We start from the raw sequence: 20,858 nt of genomic DNA on the forward strand, positions 1-20,858 counted from the left end.
CTCTCAAAATACCAAATGTGCCCATGGGCTCAAAATGGATAGGGGACCCCTTATAATGTATCACATACGGCAAGGGATCCCTTATGATATATGATTTGAACTATCAAGTCAAATATGATCAATGGCACACCCCTATTCTACTGAAAGGCAGTCAGCTCCACCCAATCCTCCTTCTCCTTGTTTCTGTGAGCAGACCAACAAGATTTCCCCTTTTCTGCAACTTATTTCTCATTTCAGTCCTGCTTTCCACTGCAAGATCAGGTAGAATTCACTCCCACACAACTGTGAACTTCTAGAGCGCCTTCTAGGCGGACTACAGGTTTATTTGCTAATTGCCAAATAAAACAAGACAGGAAAACAAATATGTAGGAAACCCGATTATTCAAATTTATTAACATCAAGAATTATGCAATGATGCTGTAGATTTTTATTAACAAATAGAAAACAGACTGTATACAACAGTGACCCCTACAGCACTATGCTTTCACAAGGTAAAAATGAATGTTCTCTCCAACATCACCACCCAGGATTGTTGATTTCAATGCAGTTTGGATACATTGGATAATACAGTTAGAGACCTTTCCACCACCTTTATTTATAGAGCTATGCACCTGGGAGAAGGCTGTAATCTCCCTGCCTTTAGTGCAAGTGTGAGATAATAAGGAGTATTAATATATAGTACTGTTAAATTAAGTCCAGTAGTCTTGCCACATTGGTTAATTAGACCATCCTGTCATAGTGGAAAATACAGCATTCTAATGAATTTTAAACGTATACAGGATAGCAGAAATTATAGCCACATCCAGCCTCTGAGAACAGATTTCCTTACCTGAAGAACCCTGATCCCCCTCCCTCCCCCAATCACCAAGGCACCCCCTTTCTGGGGTCATTTGTGCAGGAAGGCTGGGCTTCCCAGAGTTGTGCTCTTTCACCTTGGAAGATGCTCTAACGCACTTGGTTGGCCACAGTTGCCTAGGCAACAGCACTTCAGAATGCTACTGGCACAGAAAGGGCTAAATAAATGTGTGTCTGTGGTCAGGTCCCTTTTGGGAACTTGCTTTTGTGTGTGGCAAGGATGCCACATTTCCCACCCATCTTAACAAGAGAGTATCCCAGGGCAGTGGGTCTCCCTCAAATGGAAAGTTTGCGTGGGATCTGCTGACAAATATGAGGTCACTGGACACATGTCAATAGGACCAAGCATCTGATAGCTGCTGGAGTCCCACCTGACAGACAGGCCTATGAAAAAAAAGGCTTTAGGAATAATCATTAGGCTGGCTCCAGCTCTGTGAAATTGAATATTCTACAAAGGAGTGAAGAGGGAGTGGAAGGATCCCAGAGCTGTGAGCCAGCTGCTAATATTAACCTGGGGCTGCCCGAAAATGGGCAGCACCACTATGGTTGAGGCAACAAAAGAGTAAAGGGAGGGGAGAAAGCAAAAGGAAATTCAAACCCCACCACCTCTATTCTCCTGTTTTGCCTGAGCAAAACGTTAAGACTTGCAAAAGAATTTAAAAAAAGAAAAGATATAAAAGGCTAGTTAACTATTTTACATATATAAAAGATCCCATTCCATCCACCCAGTGACTCTCACCATGAAATGCTATCAAGAGGAGTAGGGGCAATAACAGAAATTAATCTGGAGCTTGGAAATACTAGAAGATGGTCCCACTTTTGGCGCTGTGGCAATGTACCTAAATACTGTGGTCAAAACTGGTCGGTCGTAGGGAGGCTGCTGCCATAGCGGCAACATCTGCACAGAAGGACTAACAAATGGGCGGCTGGCTGGGAAGAACCCGTCTCTGCTCTTGGACATTCCCGCTGCAACTGGCCGAAAGCACTAGTTACGTTGCATAGTGATCAAAGCTGCCAAGGTACTCCAGCGCAGCCCGGTAGCACAGCTGGTACTGGTCCTGGAGAAAGAGGAAGAGAAGTGGTCAGCACAAAGCTCTAAAAGGAGGCCAACACTTTCATCACATCATGGTACAAAGATTAAAGAGAAAGCAGAAGGGCCATGCTGTGCACCCTATACTTACCGCAAAGGGACTGTATTACATATCTTTCTAACTTTATAAAGAGGTGCCTGGCCTCTAACCAGGCCAGACACTGGACCTTGCATGAGATGTGATGAGGAGGTGCTATGCCTATCTTTACCATCTCACCCTTTTCAAAGTGCCAAGAAATAAGACCGAGCCAGGGGCAAATTTCCTTGACTATGGAAAATCCAAGTACTGAGTTTTGGCAGTGATCACACTTACCTATCTGGCACCAATATTAGTTTACTCTGGCATTACAGTACTTTACTGGGGCTCTGTGCACTATGGAAGGGGAGATGAAAGATGAGTTTCTACTTTTCTTCTCATCCAGCCACTGGGAAAAGGCAGACTCTTTAATAGGCTGTTTTGACTGACAACAGGACAAGCAACAGTGGCGAATCAGGCAGGAGAGAGCAGTCAGCGCTAATTCTTGTCTTGGCTACAAGAAGCAGGCAGCCTATTGTCTTCCCCCAGCAAGCAAGACAGCTCCTCCCTCCTATTTGTTTTCTGCAAAGAGAGAAATCTGTCCATTGGTATTTGGGGCTGCAGTTGCATTTTTAGCCAGAAGGCAGCATGGATATCAGCAATGCAACAGTATCCAGGCTGCCTTCAAGTTAGACCCAGCAGCTGCCTGGGTTCCAACCAGGGGACAGCCAATTGACCTCAGGTCTGATCCTTTGCAAATGCTTGGTGGTGCTGCTCTTTGCACAGTACAACTGAATGTTTCTGTCTTCTCCTGGTGCTTCCACTTCCACCTCTCCCAGAAGGAATTTCTCCAGAAAGGGTACAAAATTCCCCGCAGTGCTTTAAACTAGTGACAGAAGTTCTTGCAATAGTAAAATATTCCAGGAAGTATTCGCCCTCCAGGAAAAAGTTGAATGCACCCAAAATAGTAACTCTAACATAATACTTTCCTACATACCCCAACTGACTACTCTTTGGGAACTGACCCACAGTGGGGCATAAGTCAAGAGGAGAACATTTACTGGAAAGGAAGAGGAAGGTCCTCCTACAGGTGCTCTGATATGGCTTCATTAATCTTGACCAATTCATCTATTTTCCATCATTAATGCCATATACGCTTACGATGTTACAGGTAACTTGTTAGTAGGTTGTTCCTGTTATAGTTTATTCTATGTATGCTATATTAACATGGGAGTGAGGGCAAAGCTAATGGCTGCCTGGTATGTGTTATATAGCACATTGCCTACTTACACAAAAGCTTCCCCATACTGAAAGCAAGTACAGGCAGAGCTTTAGTCCAGGCATGTCTAACTAGTATCCAAGTGCAGAGCCCTATTCCTGTCCTTTGTGAAGCAGCAAACTGTATTAGGTGGATGTACCTCTGTTTGCACCATGGCTGGTCGCTGTGTCCTCAGGGTCTTCACAGTCTGGAACATGTCAACCACGCCTTCATAGCGCATGCGCTCCAGTACAATGCTTAATGTGATGAACACTCCAGTGCGTCCGACTCCCGCACTGCACACAAGAAAGAGGGGCAGGTGAGTAGTTGTCTCAGGTTGGATTTAGTGAGAAGGAACTGAAGGTCCAATAGATCACAACCAGAAGGTCTCCCATATACTAAAGTTCCTTGGTACAAGTACTACTTTGCTCTTATGGTGCTCAAAATCACAAGGCAGTTGTGGTTCCTCCTAGGAAATAGCTTCCATGCATAGGAAGTTGCAGCCATCTGTGCAGTTGCTCTCTAGCTTTCTTTGGCAACCCCAATCACTTCACCATAGGCACATAGTGCTAAGCCAGCTTCCATGGATTGCCATGTGCCAAAACTCACCTGCAGTGTACGGTGATAGGCCCATCCTGACCAAATTGCTCCTTGGTTTTATGGACTTGCCCAATGAAGTCAATGAAGCCCTCGCCTGTTTTTGGTACTCCCTGCTCAGGCCAGTCAGTGAATTGGAACTGCCGGATGGTTCTCGACTGCCCATCCTAGTTGTGGGGAGAGAGAGAGGTTGGCTCCCAACTACATGACAGTCTTCCTATTCAGACCCTGGAAAGCCCTAAGAAGGGGAGGCCCAGCCCATCTAAGCAGATTACTTTTGCTGCACACTGGCTATTTTGTTTTATGCCAGGAAAGCATGTATGAAATTCATGCTGCCATTTCCTAGGTAGTTCAGCCCCTTGGCACAGAAACACCGATGCAGGGATGACAAGGCAATGAGAGATCAGATGCCTGATAAGTGCCTTTCTGCACCATGGTACTTGCACTATATGTGCACAGCATAATGACATCAGACACTGTGTGGTACTCACTCTGGCATCTGTGACCTTGAACTCACGCAGGATGTACTGAGGCATGTTGTATTCAGCCATGGGATCCACCACAAAGTATTGGTACCGAGCAGAACGCTCTGCTGGCCAGTACTGATGGCATTTCTCCTGAAAAGCAAAGAGACTCAGAATCACTACTCCCAAAATATGTGGCAGTCCTTGCATGAAGATTACGAAGTGACTGAAGCTGGAGGAAGTCTAGGGTGACAATGTGAAGCTCTTCCTGACACCCGCAGCTCCAGTCTCTAACTCAAGCAGCAAATCACTGATTTGTTTCTTCCCTCCCAGCATGATGTGATTGATTAGGTTCATCTACTCTTTGCACACCTCCATTTTCCATGACTTCCCGATGAGCAATCAGCCTGCTCTTCCATACTAAGTTACTAGGAAACTCCAGTTCTAGCCCAAATGCTCTCTTTTTATTTGGTCTGAGCAAACCCATAAAGCCAAGAACCTGAAGCTGATGGCTCCTCTTAATGATTGTGGAAAAAACAACTCTTAGCACTTTGAATGTTCCAGAGAAAGCTCATTTGGCTCACCAGCTGGGTCCTAGCAGAGCCTGTCAGGCATACATCTGACAGGTTTAGTGCAATGAGCTTTGCCATTTGCAATGACACCAGTGCCTTTCAGCTCTATGAGTCAGATACCTTGAACTTAGACTGGGCTATGCTTCTGGAACCCTACTGTGGAAACAGCCCCAAATAAGATTCCACTTAGCACTCATCCTCTCCAGAAGCTTAAGGTGTTTACTTACCCGTCCCATCTCTCGCAACTTAGTCAGCATCACCACGATGGTGGAGTTGTGCTCCCATAGCATGCGCCAGAAATCTTCTGTGGTCTCAGCCAGGGGGCCCTGGGTGGCAATGTAGGCCTTTTGCTGCCTGCAAGATAGCAAACAGTTCTAAATGGTGGCTGACTCTGGCATTTCTGGGATGGGAAGATAATTAGCAAGATGATTGGGAGTGGGGTGGGGGAAGAATTGTGTCACACATCTAGATCTTTGGTAGCATTCATAGCCACACATGCAGCCCTCGCTTTCTGCAGCATCTGCAGCTCTTGTTTCACAATCACCTGATCCAACGTGAGACAAGTAGGACCATCCAGGTCCCTGGATGGAAACAGGGCAATAACACATAGGCCAAGCCTGCTCAATTGTGAAGAGGCACATCTAATAAACTGAGATAACTAATCCTGTAAGACCAGAGTCTCCAGCATGTTGCCCATAGGCACCAATATGCTTACAGATGCCTGCTTTGGCACCCACCAGGCTCCTTGCCCCCCTTTTTAATTAAACTACCCTCCATTGCCATCTTTGAGTTCAAAAGAATGGTTTTGTGTTTTGGAGCTCAGATCCCACCTCTGCCTTCCTATAAGCACACCAGATTTTCTTCTGGGAAATTAGCCTTTTATGGCTGACAATGCCTGCATCAAGGCAGCCATGGTCAATCCTCCTCTGATGGCAGCTCTTATGTAAGAGTGCCCATGACACTCTCTCAAAATTCCAAAATTGCCCACCGACCCAAAAAAGGTTGAGGATGCCTGCTATAAAAAATACTAATTGGGTTTACTAAAATGCACATGCAGGCTGGGCTATCATGCCAGCTTAGTATTACAGCAATCTCAAAGCTTGTTATTACAACCTGCTGGGTGCTTTAAGTGGTGCCTTCTGCAAAGAGTCCAGACTGAAATAGGGTATATGTTGTGCATCAACCCAAAGGATGAAATTTCTGCTATTATAAAATTTAATTGTGCTGCTGAATCAAGAAACACCAAACAAATACATGAGAATTGTATTTCCTTTCTCAACGACCCCTACATCCACTATCAGTGAATCCAGCATTGGGTAGCCAGTTTTCACAGTGAAATTAAGGAAGAATGTAAAATCAGGCTGATAATTGTAAAGAGAAGCTGTGACATCTTTACGTTACCACTGTGGGGCACTACAGACCCTTGAATATAGTCCTGGGCTCTTAGCCTTATTCACTCTCATTTAATCTCTCCACTGGTGCTAAAAATTAATGAATCTGTTGTAGGACAGCTGTAATGTGCGGGACAGAGATGGAAGCTGCTCCAAGGTGGATTTATAAGACATCATAAAAGGCGGGAGTGGAAGGGGGGAGGGAGAAACAAAGGCGCTAATAAAGATGCAGCTTCAGAGCCATCTATAGCACCTTGGGCCAATTGATCTCTTTAGATAAAGTGGGAAACGATTGCTCACTTCAAAGGGAAGGACGGAAGAGATAAACAGGGGCCTGCAGGGACAGTTTAGGTAGGACATGAAATGCTACCACCTGCTACTTGGCAGGCTTTTTCACCAGCATCCCTCTCCCAACAGTAGCAGCTCCATCGCAGCACTGGACACACAGAGGAGGCAGCAAATAAACACCCTGGGTAGTTGAGATCTAAAGCAGGCAAAGTGGCCAGGAGCTAATCTGCTCTTCTGTCCCCAGTGTGACAGCATAAGAGGCCTGGCAACAGACTCGGCTTTCTTCCATTTTGCGGCAAGAGGCCTCCCCATGTTGCTGGGGCTTTGCCATTCACGTGGCTTGCCTTCGTCATCGTGCACATTGCCAATTCATTGCTGTTTCTGCAACATCATGAGGTGACTTGGGAGGGAGTAAAATGTACAGCAATGTTTCCACCCATTTGCTGCCCTCCTCAAGGATTCCCAAGCCTACTTCAGTAGGCGATCCACTATGGAGACAAGCTGGTTCCTCCTTTGTGCAAGATGGTTTGTATCTCAGCTTCCAAGTGATGGGAAGCATCCCACCTGCTGGGATTGCAAGCCTGTTCCCAATGTTGCAAGACAGCCCTATTGTGGGAGCAAAAGTTTGGAAGTTGAATTACATAGTGAGTTGCCAGCACTGAATGGATTGGAGAAAAACCAGTACCTGAAGCTAACTGCTAATAAAGCCCAAGTGGAAAAAGGCAACAAGATGCAAGGCCCTAGAGGGCAGGCAGCTTTAACAAAGTCTCATGGCCCCAAATGAAAGGCAACTGATTGTGATTAAACCAACACTACTTGGTAGAACTGCCCAGCTTTGAGAGGAACAAATATAGCAACAAGAAAGGAGGTGGTTTAGGCCCTGGTCAGAATGAATACTTTACCTGTAGCCATCTACAAAGCTGGCATTGATGTAATCTGAGCCCTCCACGCCCCGAATTGGCTGCAGGCAAACCCGTGTCAGCTCATACGGCATGATATTTACCAGGCGGTTTTTAAATTTGTTGCACGGGAGGTTGGCACTGATGAATCGTGAGGTATGTGCTTTAGAGTTGGCGAGAAGCTGTGAGGGGAGTAGAAAAGACCGATCAGAGGGGGGCAGGGGCACATTGCAGCAGCAGCAGCAGCAGCCATGATATTTAAGGACACATGCTATTCTCCCAGTAACAGAAGTGAAACGGATCTAGTATGCTGGGGTACCTGGATCCAGTCAGGGCTTTTCCCCACCTGCAGATAAGGGGTATTTCCATCCACTCCAGCAGTCTTGAAGATGGAGAATATTCCTGCCCAATCCTGGCAAAGGTCCTGAGAAGGCAAGTACTGGGCAGAGGAGAGAGTCCTGGGTGATATTGCATGCCACTGTTGTTCAAGTTCTAAGGACCATTCCTCACATTAAGCAGAGGCAAAGTGGGTTTGTCACCAAGCAGATATCTGCTCAGCCTACCAAAGCTCCCTGATGACTGTATCCTAAAGTACATGTTTGAGAATGTACTTGTCATATTCACACTTTACATTTGTAGATGCATGCTTTAAAATACCTTAATTGGACACCTAAAACTGTAACATGTGAAAAAGCTCCAAGATTGACCTATGATTTGTGTGAGTATGTAGGGAGGCAGTCAGGGTAATTCCATAACATTGTGCCTCTTTGCGATTTGTGTTTATTCTTTATCACTGGCACTGCACCAACTCCCATTCTAGTGTTGACCCCAGGGACATATACATTGAGCTCCCCTTGTCTTAGCTCAGTGGTAGAGCACATGTTTTGCACGCAGAAGATTCCAGGTTCAATCCCTGGCAAGTGCCAGGTAGGGCTGGAAAAGCTCTAGCCTGAAATCCAGCAAGCTTTTGCCATTCAGTGTCAATATACTGACTCACTATAAGGCAGCTTCCTATGTTATCCCCATTCCTGGTGCCTCTTGAGCAATGGCTGGAACATTGTAGTGGCTCAGTACAGAAGATTGTGTGGCATACGATAACTGAAGGTATGTGAGGAGGGAGTTTTAGACAATTCTGAGCTCCGTTCCAGTGAGACCTCTTGTGAGAGGAGGGAGAGTAGTGGACGCTAGCACATTTGGGGACCTTGTGGACTTCATAGCAGCCCAAAACTTCTCATCCACCAGGCCTACTCACGAGGAGGAGACACCTTCCCCATAGGCTTCAGATCCTGGCCCTGAGCAGCTCTAGGAAGAGATGTGACGATCTAGTCCTCTATAAAGACCATCACCCCCTGATGGTTCAGTGTGTGTACAACAGCTCCAGAAGGTAGCCCTTGCTTTGCTTCATGGTTCTTGACTCCAGCTGCTGGCAGGACAGCTTCCCTGTCTGACTAGAACAGGAAAAATTCTCACATGTTCCATCAGAAAGGAGGGGGAGATACAACAGGAATCCTTATAAGCATTTGTGCTAATTAGGGAAGTTTATCTTAATTGTAGGAGAACTTTACAGTCTATGTGCAGGCACTTTCTCCACCCCTTCCTCATTCATCCTCAGTGCACTTCTACCTACCCACCTCTCACTCTGTGGCTGCTACTCTGCTGTGTGGCATGGGGTAGAGCCATTGTCTGGTAGCTGCTGAGGCCCAATACTGGCTGCCTCAGCCCTCTGGCCCTGCTGTTCCTCCTCATTATCACCGCCTGCTTGCCTGCCCTCTCCATAGGCAAGACCAGCAAGAGGAAGCAGCAGCTGCCACCACCTGCCTATTTCTCCGCCTTCTCCCACTGGGACCAGGCTAGGCACAATCCCGCCAAGAAGGAGAAAATCAAAGGAGTGTCATCCGTGTTTACGCTTGCTCTCTCCTCCATCGTCTGTCTTGGGAATGATGGTGGCGGCAAAGAGAAGCAGCTTGCTGAGCTTCTCAGCACTCTCTGCGTTGCCCACTTACTCACGGAAGAGAGCAGGCAAGTAAGCAGCAGTGAAGAGCAGCTCCCAGTCTCCTGTGAGACGTTCAGCAAGTGATGGCAGTTCCTCCATTTCTTCTTCCTTGCTGCCATTGCCACTCTCTCATCCGTAAGTGCTCATGATGGAAAGACAGAGCAGCAGCAGCTCACTCATACACTCCTGCCTCTGGTAGTAGTGCGGATTGGGCCTTGAGGGAGTGGGAGAGTGAACGTGGTGAGAAGGATAAAGGCCCTGTGGAAGGAGTCTCGCCCAAGGGGCCCCCAACACCTAGAGCTGGCAGTACTCAAAGCTCAGAGGCAGCACTCTTTTGCCTTGTGTTTGCACAGCAAGTCAATATTTTGACTCTCTGGCTGCTGTTTTGCAAGAGGCTATTCCCAGGGTAGAGCAAGGCTTCTGTAGTCTGTTTCACAGTCTACATGCTCCACTGCTTCCCCACAGGAACGATCTTCCCCCACACGCCTTCGCTGTACAAATGCACATCATCAGAGTATGTGGGCATTAGCAAAGCTTGCAACCTGCATCAAGTCTGTAAGAAATATTGGTGTGAAGCTGCCACAAGTGTGGGCGATGGTGCTAGCAAGCACAGAAATTCGTGACAACCAGGGGACTTTACTTACTTAAATTGCATCAAGCAACATGCCAGCTAAACCTAATACTAGCCTTCTCTCGCTCCTTCTACATGCTAGGGAGAAGGAAGAATGGAACAAGGCAGGGGGCACTGGAGCTGTTGACATCTCAAATATTTAAACTAGTAGCGTTTCCAGAGAAGTTGTTCATAGTGACATCAATTATCACTAATGCCCAATCTGCATCTGATTTTGGATGCAGCTCCAGCCGTTCTGCAAAGCAGTGCTGCTGAGAACTTCACATCAATCTGCCTTTTTATATCCTTCCCAGAAGCTGCCAATCCGAGAGGGAAATGTCGAGGACACCCACTCTGCAATTCAAATGTATTTTAATCACTTCCTACCTGGCTTAGAAATTTACAAAAGAATCATTATCCCTAGAAAATCTGTCTCTCCCTTCAACCCAGGAATTGAGTCCTCATAGTAGTGCAGAGATCTGTGGGGCATGACAGACAGGGGCACCAGTTCCAGCCACGCAGCCCCATGATTGTTCTGTGCATTGACACATGCGAGAAACACTGCAAATGCTCTTGTGCTCACCTTGAACTCCAGCTCCATTGCTGTGACACTCTCGCCCGGAGGTACCTGGTTCAGCTTCTGGATATGAGCAAAGAGGTTGCGTGCAGGCACCTCGGTATTTCCACAGGTGGCTGCCTCAAGCAAGGCCTCGTGGATGAATATATATTGATCCTCAGTCTGCACCATATAGTTCCTCTGCGAGCGCATGCATGTCACATGCCCATAGATGTCCACTGTCTTCTCATGCTTCATCCTCTCAAGCATGGCATCAATTACGATGAAGCACCCTGTCCTGCCCACACCAGCGCTGTAAAAGCATGGCACAAAACATGGAACGTTGCTTCCTTCAGAGCCAAACCTAAGCCTTTAATCTGTCCCCCTCCACCCCACCATGATGCAGGAACAGATAATCCTCAAGGTCACGCCCCAAAGGAGGAAGGTTTCCCCCTTGCGAATATAGCACATGGAATTAGGATGCTGGAATCCTCCACTGCGCCCCTGTGCAATGTCCTCTCTTACAAAGCCAGGGATCCCTAACCTTTCTTGGGCTGTGCCTTTTGGGGTGAATAACTTGGTTCAATGCACAAACCAACACAACCAACAAGAAACAGATGTGATATTTGACAGAGAAGAGTTCTGCAGCAGGACATCTCCTTGCTGCTACTCACGTCAAATTCTTAACAGGGTTTTAATGGGGAGAGAGCGTGTGTTAATTATACACCACTCCCATCTGAACCAGAGCATGAAGGGAGAGCATTAAATACCATTTCTAAGGAGTTTGTGAGAGCTGCAGTGATGAAGTGGTTTGTTCAGTAATAGTTCCCACTCAGCTGCAAGAGATAAATCACTGGCCAGATAAGATGCTGATTCCTAGTGAACTAATGTTTGTGGCTGAAGCAATCATTTCTTTCCATCCCGGAGTGCAGCAAGAAAGTCTATGACTGTGAATGCAGATGGTGTGTCGGTGTGTAACTAGATTTGTGCTTCATGTACATGTAGAATGATCCTCAGAGGTTTGTGTGTTGTTAGTGCATGTACTTCTTAGCAGAATGTGACTGTTTATTAAGTTTAGATTAAGCATGTCAGTATCTTGAGTGCTAGCTTCAGATTTTTTGAGGGCCCTTGGGCAAGGCACCCTCAATGGGGCCCCATCCCCAGTGAGTCTATCTTTTCACTGCCACTGTCACCAGCTGCTATCGCGCCTCATCCTCTTACTCATCATGGCTATCACTTGCTTACTTGAAAGGTAGAAAGCTGGTAAGCAAGTAAGACAGTGGTATTTACTGCTCCTCTTCATCACCACCATTGACTGGGCCAGAGCGAGAGCAGGTGAGCAAGCAGATTGTAACGATAAAGAGAAGAAGTGAGTCCAGGAGGGCTTGTCAGTGGCTCCTTGCTGGGCTGTGGCCCCTTGGCAGAAGCCTGACCAGGCTTACTGTTGATGCTGGTCCTGGTCCTGATTTGTGTAAGCCTGGTTCTGGGAAAATTCATCTTAATGTGGTACAAAGAGATTTTCTATCTATCTTGAAAACGGATACTTTTAGAGCTTTTTGTGTGTCATTTTAATACGTAGCAAAACAAAGCCTTCAATTCATATGGGAAATAGAATAAAGTCAATAACAGAGTAATAATTGTGTGTTTTGTGGGTGTCAAGAGTGTGCATGTGTTCTGTGTGCAAAGGAGTGTGTTTAAGGCAACAATATTCTTTCAACTGGAGGCATATGTGGAATTCCCCTTTGAAATTCTGCTTCTCATATCATTTTAATTTTCATAATATTGTTGCTGTTTCTCGGGGAAAATAGTGAATTAAGAGTTGCTCTGATTGGCATTGACTGCAAAGTGCTGTTTATGGTAGCAGAGGGATTATAAGGCTGATTCCATTGCTTCTGCAGCAGCGGGCTGGCTGTAAATCCTAATAGGTACGCCACTGCCAAAACACAGAGGCTGGCAGGCTCTTCCTACCTCTTTACAGTGGTGGGTCACAAACACACATGTCGTCCATGCGTAGGCATCAGCCTTACCTGCAGTGTACAACCACTGGGCCAGCATCAGGAGGGTTGCAGGCTTTCACCCGTCTCAGGAAGGCTAGGATAGGGGTAGGGTACTCTGGCACACCATGGTCCGGCCAGGCCATAAACTGGAACTGTCGCAGCTCTCGCTTTTCACTGGACCCATTCTGTGGATGAAGCCAAAAGACCCCAGTTGGTGGTGGTGGGCAGTGGCTGAATTCTCTAGCTTAGCACTTATGTGTCATAGATGAATGAAGACTCTTCAGCACACAGGATTGCTGTACACTTTCTCTGGCAACATGCACATATTCCTTACTGATTAGCTCTATTTTTGTTTAATCCTGTATTTTTAGCTGCCTGCTGTGATTGGTTGCATGTTGCATTTTTATTTGGTTTTGTAGGCTGCTCTGAGAGCCACGGCTGAAGAGCAGTTAAGAATGTTAAAACAAACAAACAAGGTTTCCCAGGCTTCACCTGAGTACACCAGCAACACGATGATCTCAGGCCTGGCTTTCACGGCAGGGATAAGAAGCACAAAGAGCCCTCAAGGCTTCTTTTCCCATTCTAAGTAAGTGTGTGAGGGAGAAAACAAACTCACCACATAGCACTCACTGGCACTGGCCCATCCAGCTGTCATTCAGTTCTTAACACTGGGCTGCTTACTGCGCCCAAACTGGGACTGAAGCCATGATGCTGGATGTAACCCTGGGCAGAGACAGTAGGGCTGTGTGGTCAGTGAGTGAGTGCATCTGGAGCTCTTGCTTTAGCTGACACCAGCCTATTTTGGATGATGGCTTCTCTTCCTCCAAGCATCTGCAAAAGAGCCAATACACCTCCCTGCACTCCTCTCCCCCAAAGGTGCCTTGAGCTCATCTCTCTCATTCTCACAAGACCTTGGCTGCTCGCATCCCCCCCTTCTTGTACCTTGTACAGGGCGAACGTGCGGACTGTGTATGTTGCAAGTTCAACTGTGTCCAACAGCGTAACTTGGATCAAGCCATAGGTCTCTGTACCACGGCCTGGCCAGTACTGGTCACACTTCACCTGTGACGAGAGACAAGAAAGAACAGGTCAGTGCCTTGGACGGGCCTCTGCATAGGCCCCTGAGGTGCTTCAGAGCCTGATTTGCTCTCTCTGCTCTGAAATCTCACATTTCCCCTGCATGATAGGAATGGCTGATAGGAATGGATAGGCCTGGGTGTATAGCGTAGAATGCAAAACATGCATAGTGCATTTGGCCAAGACTTACAGAGCTACTGGATATTTTTTGTCTTGTCCTGGACCCCATCCAGGTAAGTAAGACTGGATGGCCAGGCAGGGAGCAAGGACTGACAAGATACTTGGTGCTCAAAAGCAGGAAGCAGAAGCAAGGAGGATGCTAATGGGCAAGAGGGAGAGAAACTGAGAAAAATAGTCAATTCAAAAGCAATTTCTTTCCCTGTAATTTTCTGTCCTTTCCCTGCTCTTTGGGAAGATTGGTGTCTGAAGACAAGCATACTCATCTCTCCTCCCCCTCAGTGGTGAATGTGGGAAGCCTGGCCACAGCCTATAATCCTCTGTTTGGGAATCTGCTATGGTTCCTGTCATGAGGTCATTGGCATTGCCCTCCCCAAGGATCAGCTGGTTGGTGGGGGGAGAATCCTGTATGTGAGCATGAAACTGCAGACACCTGGGAGATTGACAGCCAGTGAGTTTGTGCCAAGGGAAGCCTAGGAAGAGAAGAGACACCCAGGGGGAACCACAGCAGCAAATTCGGGGTGCCTCTCTGTCTCCCAAGGACATTCAGAAAGCTCCCAGAGAAACAAACAGAGGTTTTATGAGCTGTTCTATGGCTGGCTCTGAAGAAATTCAGATTTTAAGATCCCTCTGTCTTGAGCTGTGAATGTGTGTGTGACACCCCTTCACTAGGATAGCTGTGAATGCTGCTGTCTGCTGAACTGGGATTAGCCTTCTTGGTGGAAGGGTGCCAAGTAACAGGAAGATGTGTCAGTTTATGATGCCCATCCCTGCAATATCTCTATTGTCAGGTTTAGCAGCCAAGAGCAGGAATGTACTATCTCCAGTATTCAAGGCAGTAAGCTTGTATGCACCAGTTGCTGGGGAACATGGGTGGGAGGGTGCTGTTGCATTGTGTCCAGCTTGTTCATCCCTGGCCGATGGCTGTTTGGCCACTGTGTGAACAGAGTGCTGGACTAGATGGACCCTTGGTCTGATCCGGCATCAGGGCACTTCTGATGTTCTTAATAAGGAGTGTACCTCCTGTCTGTAACTGCACTATGGACAGTCCAGTCAGCTGGGACCAAACCCTCTTCTATTCTCGTTCAATGTAGCGGTACTAGCAGTAAAATGTTTTCCTAGGTGCACACTGCTCTCTGTATGGACTCTGCTTTATTCCAAGGCAGAGGAAGGTGGCATAAAATCTGCCGCCCTTTTTCTCCCAACTTATCTACACTGATCCATGTTTTCAGAACGGAATTACATTTGTCTCTGCTGCTACTTCCGTTTTTTCTTCTCCCCACAAGCTTTTCGCCAACCCACCCCCTTGCCCTCTGCTTCCTATTCTGCCTGTGCCTCTCTGTTTTGCCCAGCTAAGCCTGCAGCTGCTTGACTACAACAGAAGTTTCATTCCTGCCCTCTACATGGAAGAATGAATTGGGATCATCTGGACCTGTCAAGAAATAGTAAACTCAATTATTAGCTGTGTGTGTTCATAGGGAGTGCAGAAACAACAGCCTAATTAGAAATCAATGGTGTTCTGCCTTTTAATTGAAGGACGCCTTTAGTGGGTGGGCTTTGTATCCATTCTTGGATAAGACATGAAAGTGCACCCTAGAGCTTAGAGAAGTTCCACTGCGGTGCAACGTCCTTTGCTTATTCTAAGGCGTAGCCTTTTTCTGTGCTTGAGTTTGGATGGACACAGCTTGTCTGTGCAGATGGGGATGGCTGTAGAGGACCTGTGGGCTAGCTGTAATCCTGGCTCGCCTGAGGCCATGGAAGTGTGGTCTTCAACAAGAAAGGTCTGCTGCTGCCTGGCTCCCTCACACTAGTGACAAACAACGTAACATCAGGAAGGCAAGAGTGGAGGCCTGCCTGGGTCCAGCAGCCTCTTCAGGAACAGACACCCTTTTCTGCCCAACTCTGGGGAAACTGCATTGCTGTGTATGTACAAACACAAAACAAACTTTGAAGTAATCTATCCCAGGGTTTAATAGTAGAGCCCTAGCTGGTAATTGAAAATTATTTATTCATGACCAGATAAGAGTCACTCACATTTTCTGCCAAATTTACCCATAATGTTTATGCCCCATTTTCAAGCTCTGTAAATTTTATGCTGAAGCTGATGCACGATGGCACTAAACCAGATAAGAGAGTCTTTCTTCTGGCATCGCTCGCTTCTCATTAATGTCAGGAGCACGCTCGCAACCTGGAAATTCATTTACTGCTGGCAGTGCCCGGTGGCTCCCTCAACGGCTGGGAGAATAAGGAGACTTCTCCTCCATACAGGTGCTACAAATTGAGAAGAGCTGGTTTAGAGCGTAACTATGACAGACCCCATCTGACCCCTGCCTGCAAAAGTGGGAATGGAAGCTCTCCGATATACCTGGGCTCAAGGGCTCTTCCTATGGAGTAGTGCAGAAGCAAGAGAGCGCAAGGAGAGTTTTCTCTGGAAAAGGATGGAATCCAGTCAACTTGGGCTCTTTCCACTACACACATAGGGCCCCGGAGGCTCAGGACAGATTGTGTGTGCTGCTGATTCTGCTGCCAATTGCAGATACTTCGGAGGCAGTAAATGAATCTGCTATTTGCAGCTTTTATGTAGTGTGCATACATGAAAGGTGAGGATGATGCATGCTACCAAGCTGGCAGGATCTGCAGACCATAAAAACCAAAGCACAACAGATTTTTCCTGCACATTGCTCCCCCATGACAACATCTGGAAACCTTTTCAAGCACCAAATCCCAGATGTCAAAGTTCAAGGCACCAATGTTCACACATAGCATTGCTGGGGCTGAAAAAGGTGGCTGCCACCTTCTAGCCCCAATTTGAAAGCCCTTGTGCTTGGAGATAAGAAAAAGAACAAGCCTGAGTGAGCACTGAAAAGGTGGAGTGGTGTCAAAAGTGACCTTGTCACTTGGGAGAAGACCCAAGTGCGGGATCTGCCCTTAGAGCAGGCTTTTACTCTTACCTCTCAAGTATCTCTCTGCCTGAGTCCATTCTGAAGCAATTCTGATTCCTTAGGTGACTGAGCTCCCCTGGGTGTGGGTGTCTGCTTCTCTAGGAAGTGTATGATATCTGTAACTCTTAGCAAAGGCAGGCTGGCCTCTAAAGAGCCATGGTATGAACTCAGCTCAATGCAGAGGAACAAGTAAGTGAGTGCACCTCCTCCCCCCGACTACACTTGGCTGGACAGCAGGCTAGCTCACTGAAGTATGTCACCTCGAGGGTACTGCTACATCCTCCGTCTCCTAGGAAGTAATTAGGAGAGGGAGGGATGGGAAGTGTGCTACCAGGAGATAATGTGCATCTCAACAGCAGCAAGGCAGGAGACACAGACAGGTGCCCAAAGGGCCTTACAGAACATGTTATCTTGGAGAAACACACTCTGTGGAGCATCTTCTGATAGCTGGACGCCCCCAAAGCAAACTGGACTTTGGATATTCATTTATTCTGACACTAAAAAAGGGGTCATTTCTCTTTTACCTCAACTTCAAGCACTATTTTAAAACAGAAAGGCCTGTTCTGGATTTCTAAGGCCCAATTAATAGGTGCAAACAAACACTGTGGTGGCTACTTAAATGCAACCACATGGAGGCAGGTCCACTTTGTAAACTGTTTGTGCGAAGTAGTTCCTCATCTATTCTTGTTATTTCAGCCTTTCACAATGTGAACTCAAAGACAGGAGTTGTACTGGAACGCTTAAATTGCTGGAGCTGCGTGAGAATCATTTCACACAGAAAACTGCTTGCCACGCAAAGCTGCCACCAGTTTGGTATGTATCAAGTATCGATCAGTGGTTACTTATATAAGTAAATTGGTCCTTGACTTTAAATCCAGATACACCTTCAGAGCCAACTTATTCCCTCCCTCTGCTTTGCTGGAATAGACACAGTGCCACAGCCTACCTGTCCTGTGCAATGTGTGCCCCCCAACACACATACACAGGAGCAAGTGTGCACACACATCCCAATTGCCCCACATCAAAAAAGGACATGGTAGAACTGCAGAGGTTATAGAAACAGGTGAGAGAAAAGCAACCAAGGTGGATCATCCTTGTGGGGAAACTCTAAAACAATAGGGATTATTTAGCATAGAACAAAGATTACTGGGGAGGGACTTGATAGATATTTATGAGATCATGAATAGTGTAGGAAGAATGACTAGGAGCAACTGTCAGAAACCTTGAGGCCATCCACTAAAATTAAAAGGCATGTTTTTAACTCAAATAAAACCCTGTGGTTTTTTCACAATGCATGATTAACTTAATGGAACACTTTGCTTCAGAATGTTGTGATGCCACTAGCACAAATTGATTTAAAACCAGGTTAGAAAAAAATACCCAAAGGATAAAACAATAAATGGCTACTAGCCGTGACATCCAGAAGGCCGACTTCAAACATTAGATCCTGGAAAAGAATAGGTTATCAGTCTTATTCCTGGTTTGTAAACTCTTCTGTGTTCTCTGGCTGGGCACTGTCAGGAAGTCAAACATCCTGTATACTGGTCTGATCTAGCATGACAGGTCTTATTGGGCACTGGTATAGACTCAGCAAAAGCTGTGCACATTCACATGATAGATAAGGTTCCTTCTGGACAACTACTTGAATGTATAAATGGCAGGGGTGGATCAATTTCCTATGTGATTTTTTTTTTTTTTTTTTTTTGCCATCCACCAATACTGACAAGCTATTTCTGTAAGAATCTGGGGGTGATTATTTCCTACCTGGGGTGGGAGTGCAGACTAGTCCCTATTATTCCATTTGCAACTCTGCTCAGTAGTCCTCTGATCACACAAAGGGCAGTGTTCTGCTTTCAGTATTAACTCAGCAAAACAGAAATCACTGAGTGGTTTCCTTTTCCCCCCAAATACATCCCCTGCCCTGCTTCATTCAGCTACTTTTCTCTCCCTGCAAACTCCCCATTTCCCGTCTCCTGATTCAAGTCTATTTGACTAAAGAGATGAGTGCACCATAGTCCAAGTGCACATCTCCCTGCCCTGTGGTTGGCATGGAAACATAAAATATTCTGTGAGCACAAATGCTCACTCCAAAAGATGCTACTTTCTGGAGAGCCCTCTGCCCAAGATTCTTCAGACTTAGCTCCATGTCTCCGAGGGTATACCTAGACACAGGCATCTTCAGCTCAGTGGACCCCAGGCAAGTGGGAAAGGCTTGGCTATATGGGGTTTTGCAGAAGCCCTGTGCAAACATTCAAAATGTATGCACGGGGACAGGGATTGTAACTGTGGCAGCAGCTCTCCCCCTCCAGTGTTACAAGCTCCACCCCTATTTCTCCAATTACAGATAATGCTATTGGCATGTATGCCACTATCTCCATAGTATTATCTGTAATTGGAGAAATGGGGGTGGGTGGGTGGGTGGGCGTCAGGCCACTATGCAGATGTACAACACATGGAGTTCAGGCACACTGAAGAAGGGTGAGACCTGATGCCACGGGAGGGAGGAATCATAACCATGATGGCAAGCCCTCCAATGCATGGGGGCTAGGCATGCCAATGGGCTGGGCTTGCCATCATGGTTACGATCACTCTCTCCCTCTTTGAATGCCTTTGAACATCCTCACAAGGGTTGAGAAGAGCTCAAAGCACTCTGTCAAGCCACTATTTCCCACACGGAGTCATGGTGAGATTTTATCCTTTGTATGTAGCTTTATGGGGCATGATTCCCACCATGACTCACTGATGAAGCAAAAACCCCAGTGGTCTGCGAAACAGCCATAAAACAGATTACCATGTCCCCCCAGTCAGTTCACTTGTGTAGGCAAATGGTGCCTGATGTAGAGTTTGGATAAGGATTTCTACAATTGGTTGAGTTGGGAGGAGATGAATGATGGGCAGGCTGACATTGATATGTTATTCCCATCTTTGCCTGCAGTGATGTACAGCTCTAATTGCTCTTAGGACTCCTCCATGTCTCAGATTCAACAGGGACTGCACCTCTCTGAGTTATCCCTTGCAAACATCAGAAGTTGAGTTTATCCGTACCCGAGACTTCTCCTCTAGCCGGGTCATCATGACAATTGTGGCTGTGCGTTGTTCCCATACCATCCTCCAGAAGTCACTGAGTGTTTCTGGTAGAGGCCCCTGTGTAGCAATGTAGGCATTCTGCTTGCGGTAGCCGTCGATGTAATTGGCATTGATGTAGTCACTTCCAGGGACTCCTGAATGACAGAGAAAGAGCATGTGTTTTCAGGCGATTGAGAAAGCAAGAGGACAGGCAGAATCCTGGGCTGTGTTGGGAGAGGGAGGAGATCATACAGACACCTCATCTAGAATGACATGACTGCCAAGCAGACCTCTGGCAGAATGGAAATAGATGAGGGGGCCCTTTTAACTGGCATTTAAGCAGTATACAAATTGTACTATTGTATAGAACACAAACAGACACTCTGGGGACTGATCACTGTTCAGCAAAATCAGGAAATAAAGCTGCTTGTCTCTTGCTACTGCAGCAGCATAAAGTCTGTCCAAGGCCTGGGTACTGGATGTCCCAGGAATGGACAGCCCTGAAGCCTACATTTCTTTTGGCAATAGCTTATTCGCCTCTTCTAACAGGATGAATGAGTAAGCACGGCTTCAATAAAGGCAGAGTTGCTTTGTAGAGCACATACTCTCTGAAGATAGTAGCTGAGAGTCTGCCAGGCAAACCCTCAAACCTGATGTGTGTTTTGGAGACAATATCACACATTGGATTAAAAATATAAGCAGGATACACAAGTACTAAGGTAATTGCTGCCCCTAATGAGCCTTACCTTTCCCCTCCCTCTAGAGGTTGTTTGTTCCAACTAGAATATACTGGGTCAAAATGACAAGGGAGCTCAACATGGAACCAACTGCCCAACTTTCAGGCCAAAAGTCATTTTGTGGTTGAGTACACCTCCTAGAGGACATAAAATCCCTGCTACTCCTGAACTGGACAATGAAAAAAAAAGAGGCTAAGGACTGGTTTGGACAGTCAAGGCGCACAAGATTCAGTGCATAGTGGCCCTGACTTTGGCAAGTATCACAGATGGTAA

The 20,858-nt window shown here is 46.6% G+C and overlaps 1 protein-coding gene across 5 annotated transcripts in view; it reads right to left on the reverse strand.

Annotated features, from left to right (window-relative positions):
* Positions 1–364: 364 nt before the first annotated feature.
* PTPRF (protein tyrosine phosphatase receptor type F) overlaps positions 365–20,858 on the reverse strand; it is a 589,418-nt gene continuing 568,924 nt past the window's right edge. For all 5 annotated transcript variants that reach the window (XM_063140104.1, XM_063140096.1, XM_063140111.1 and 2 more), the window contains 10 exons: positions 19,828–20,003; positions 13,529–13,648; positions 12,617–12,771; positions 10,617–10,902; positions 7,434–7,612; positions 5,080–5,206; positions 4,308–4,433; positions 3,829–3,983; positions 3,380–3,515; positions 365–1,913 (listed from right to left, as the gene is read on the reverse strand). In XM_063140104.1, the coding sequence (XP_062996174.1) occupies positions 1,845–1,913; positions 3,380–3,515; positions 3,829–3,983; positions 4,308–4,433; positions 5,080–5,206; positions 7,434–7,612; positions 10,617–10,902; positions 12,617–12,771; positions 13,529–13,648; positions 19,828–20,003 (1,529 nt within the window). In that variant the 3' untranslated portion in view covers positions 365–1,844. The remainder of the gene's footprint in view (positions 1,914–3,379; positions 3,516–3,828; positions 3,984–4,307; positions 4,434–5,079; positions 5,207–7,433; positions 7,613–10,616; positions 10,903–12,616; positions 12,772–13,528; positions 13,649–19,827; positions 20,004–20,858) is intronic.

Source organism: Elgaria multicarinata, chromosome 1, assembly GCF_023053635.1.
Source record: "Elgaria multicarinata webbii isolate HBS135686 ecotype San Diego chromosome 1, rElgMul1.1.pri, whole genome shotgun sequence".
Lineage (NCBI taxonomy): Eukaryota > Metazoa > Chordata > Lepidosauria > Squamata > Anguidae > Elgaria > Elgaria multicarinata.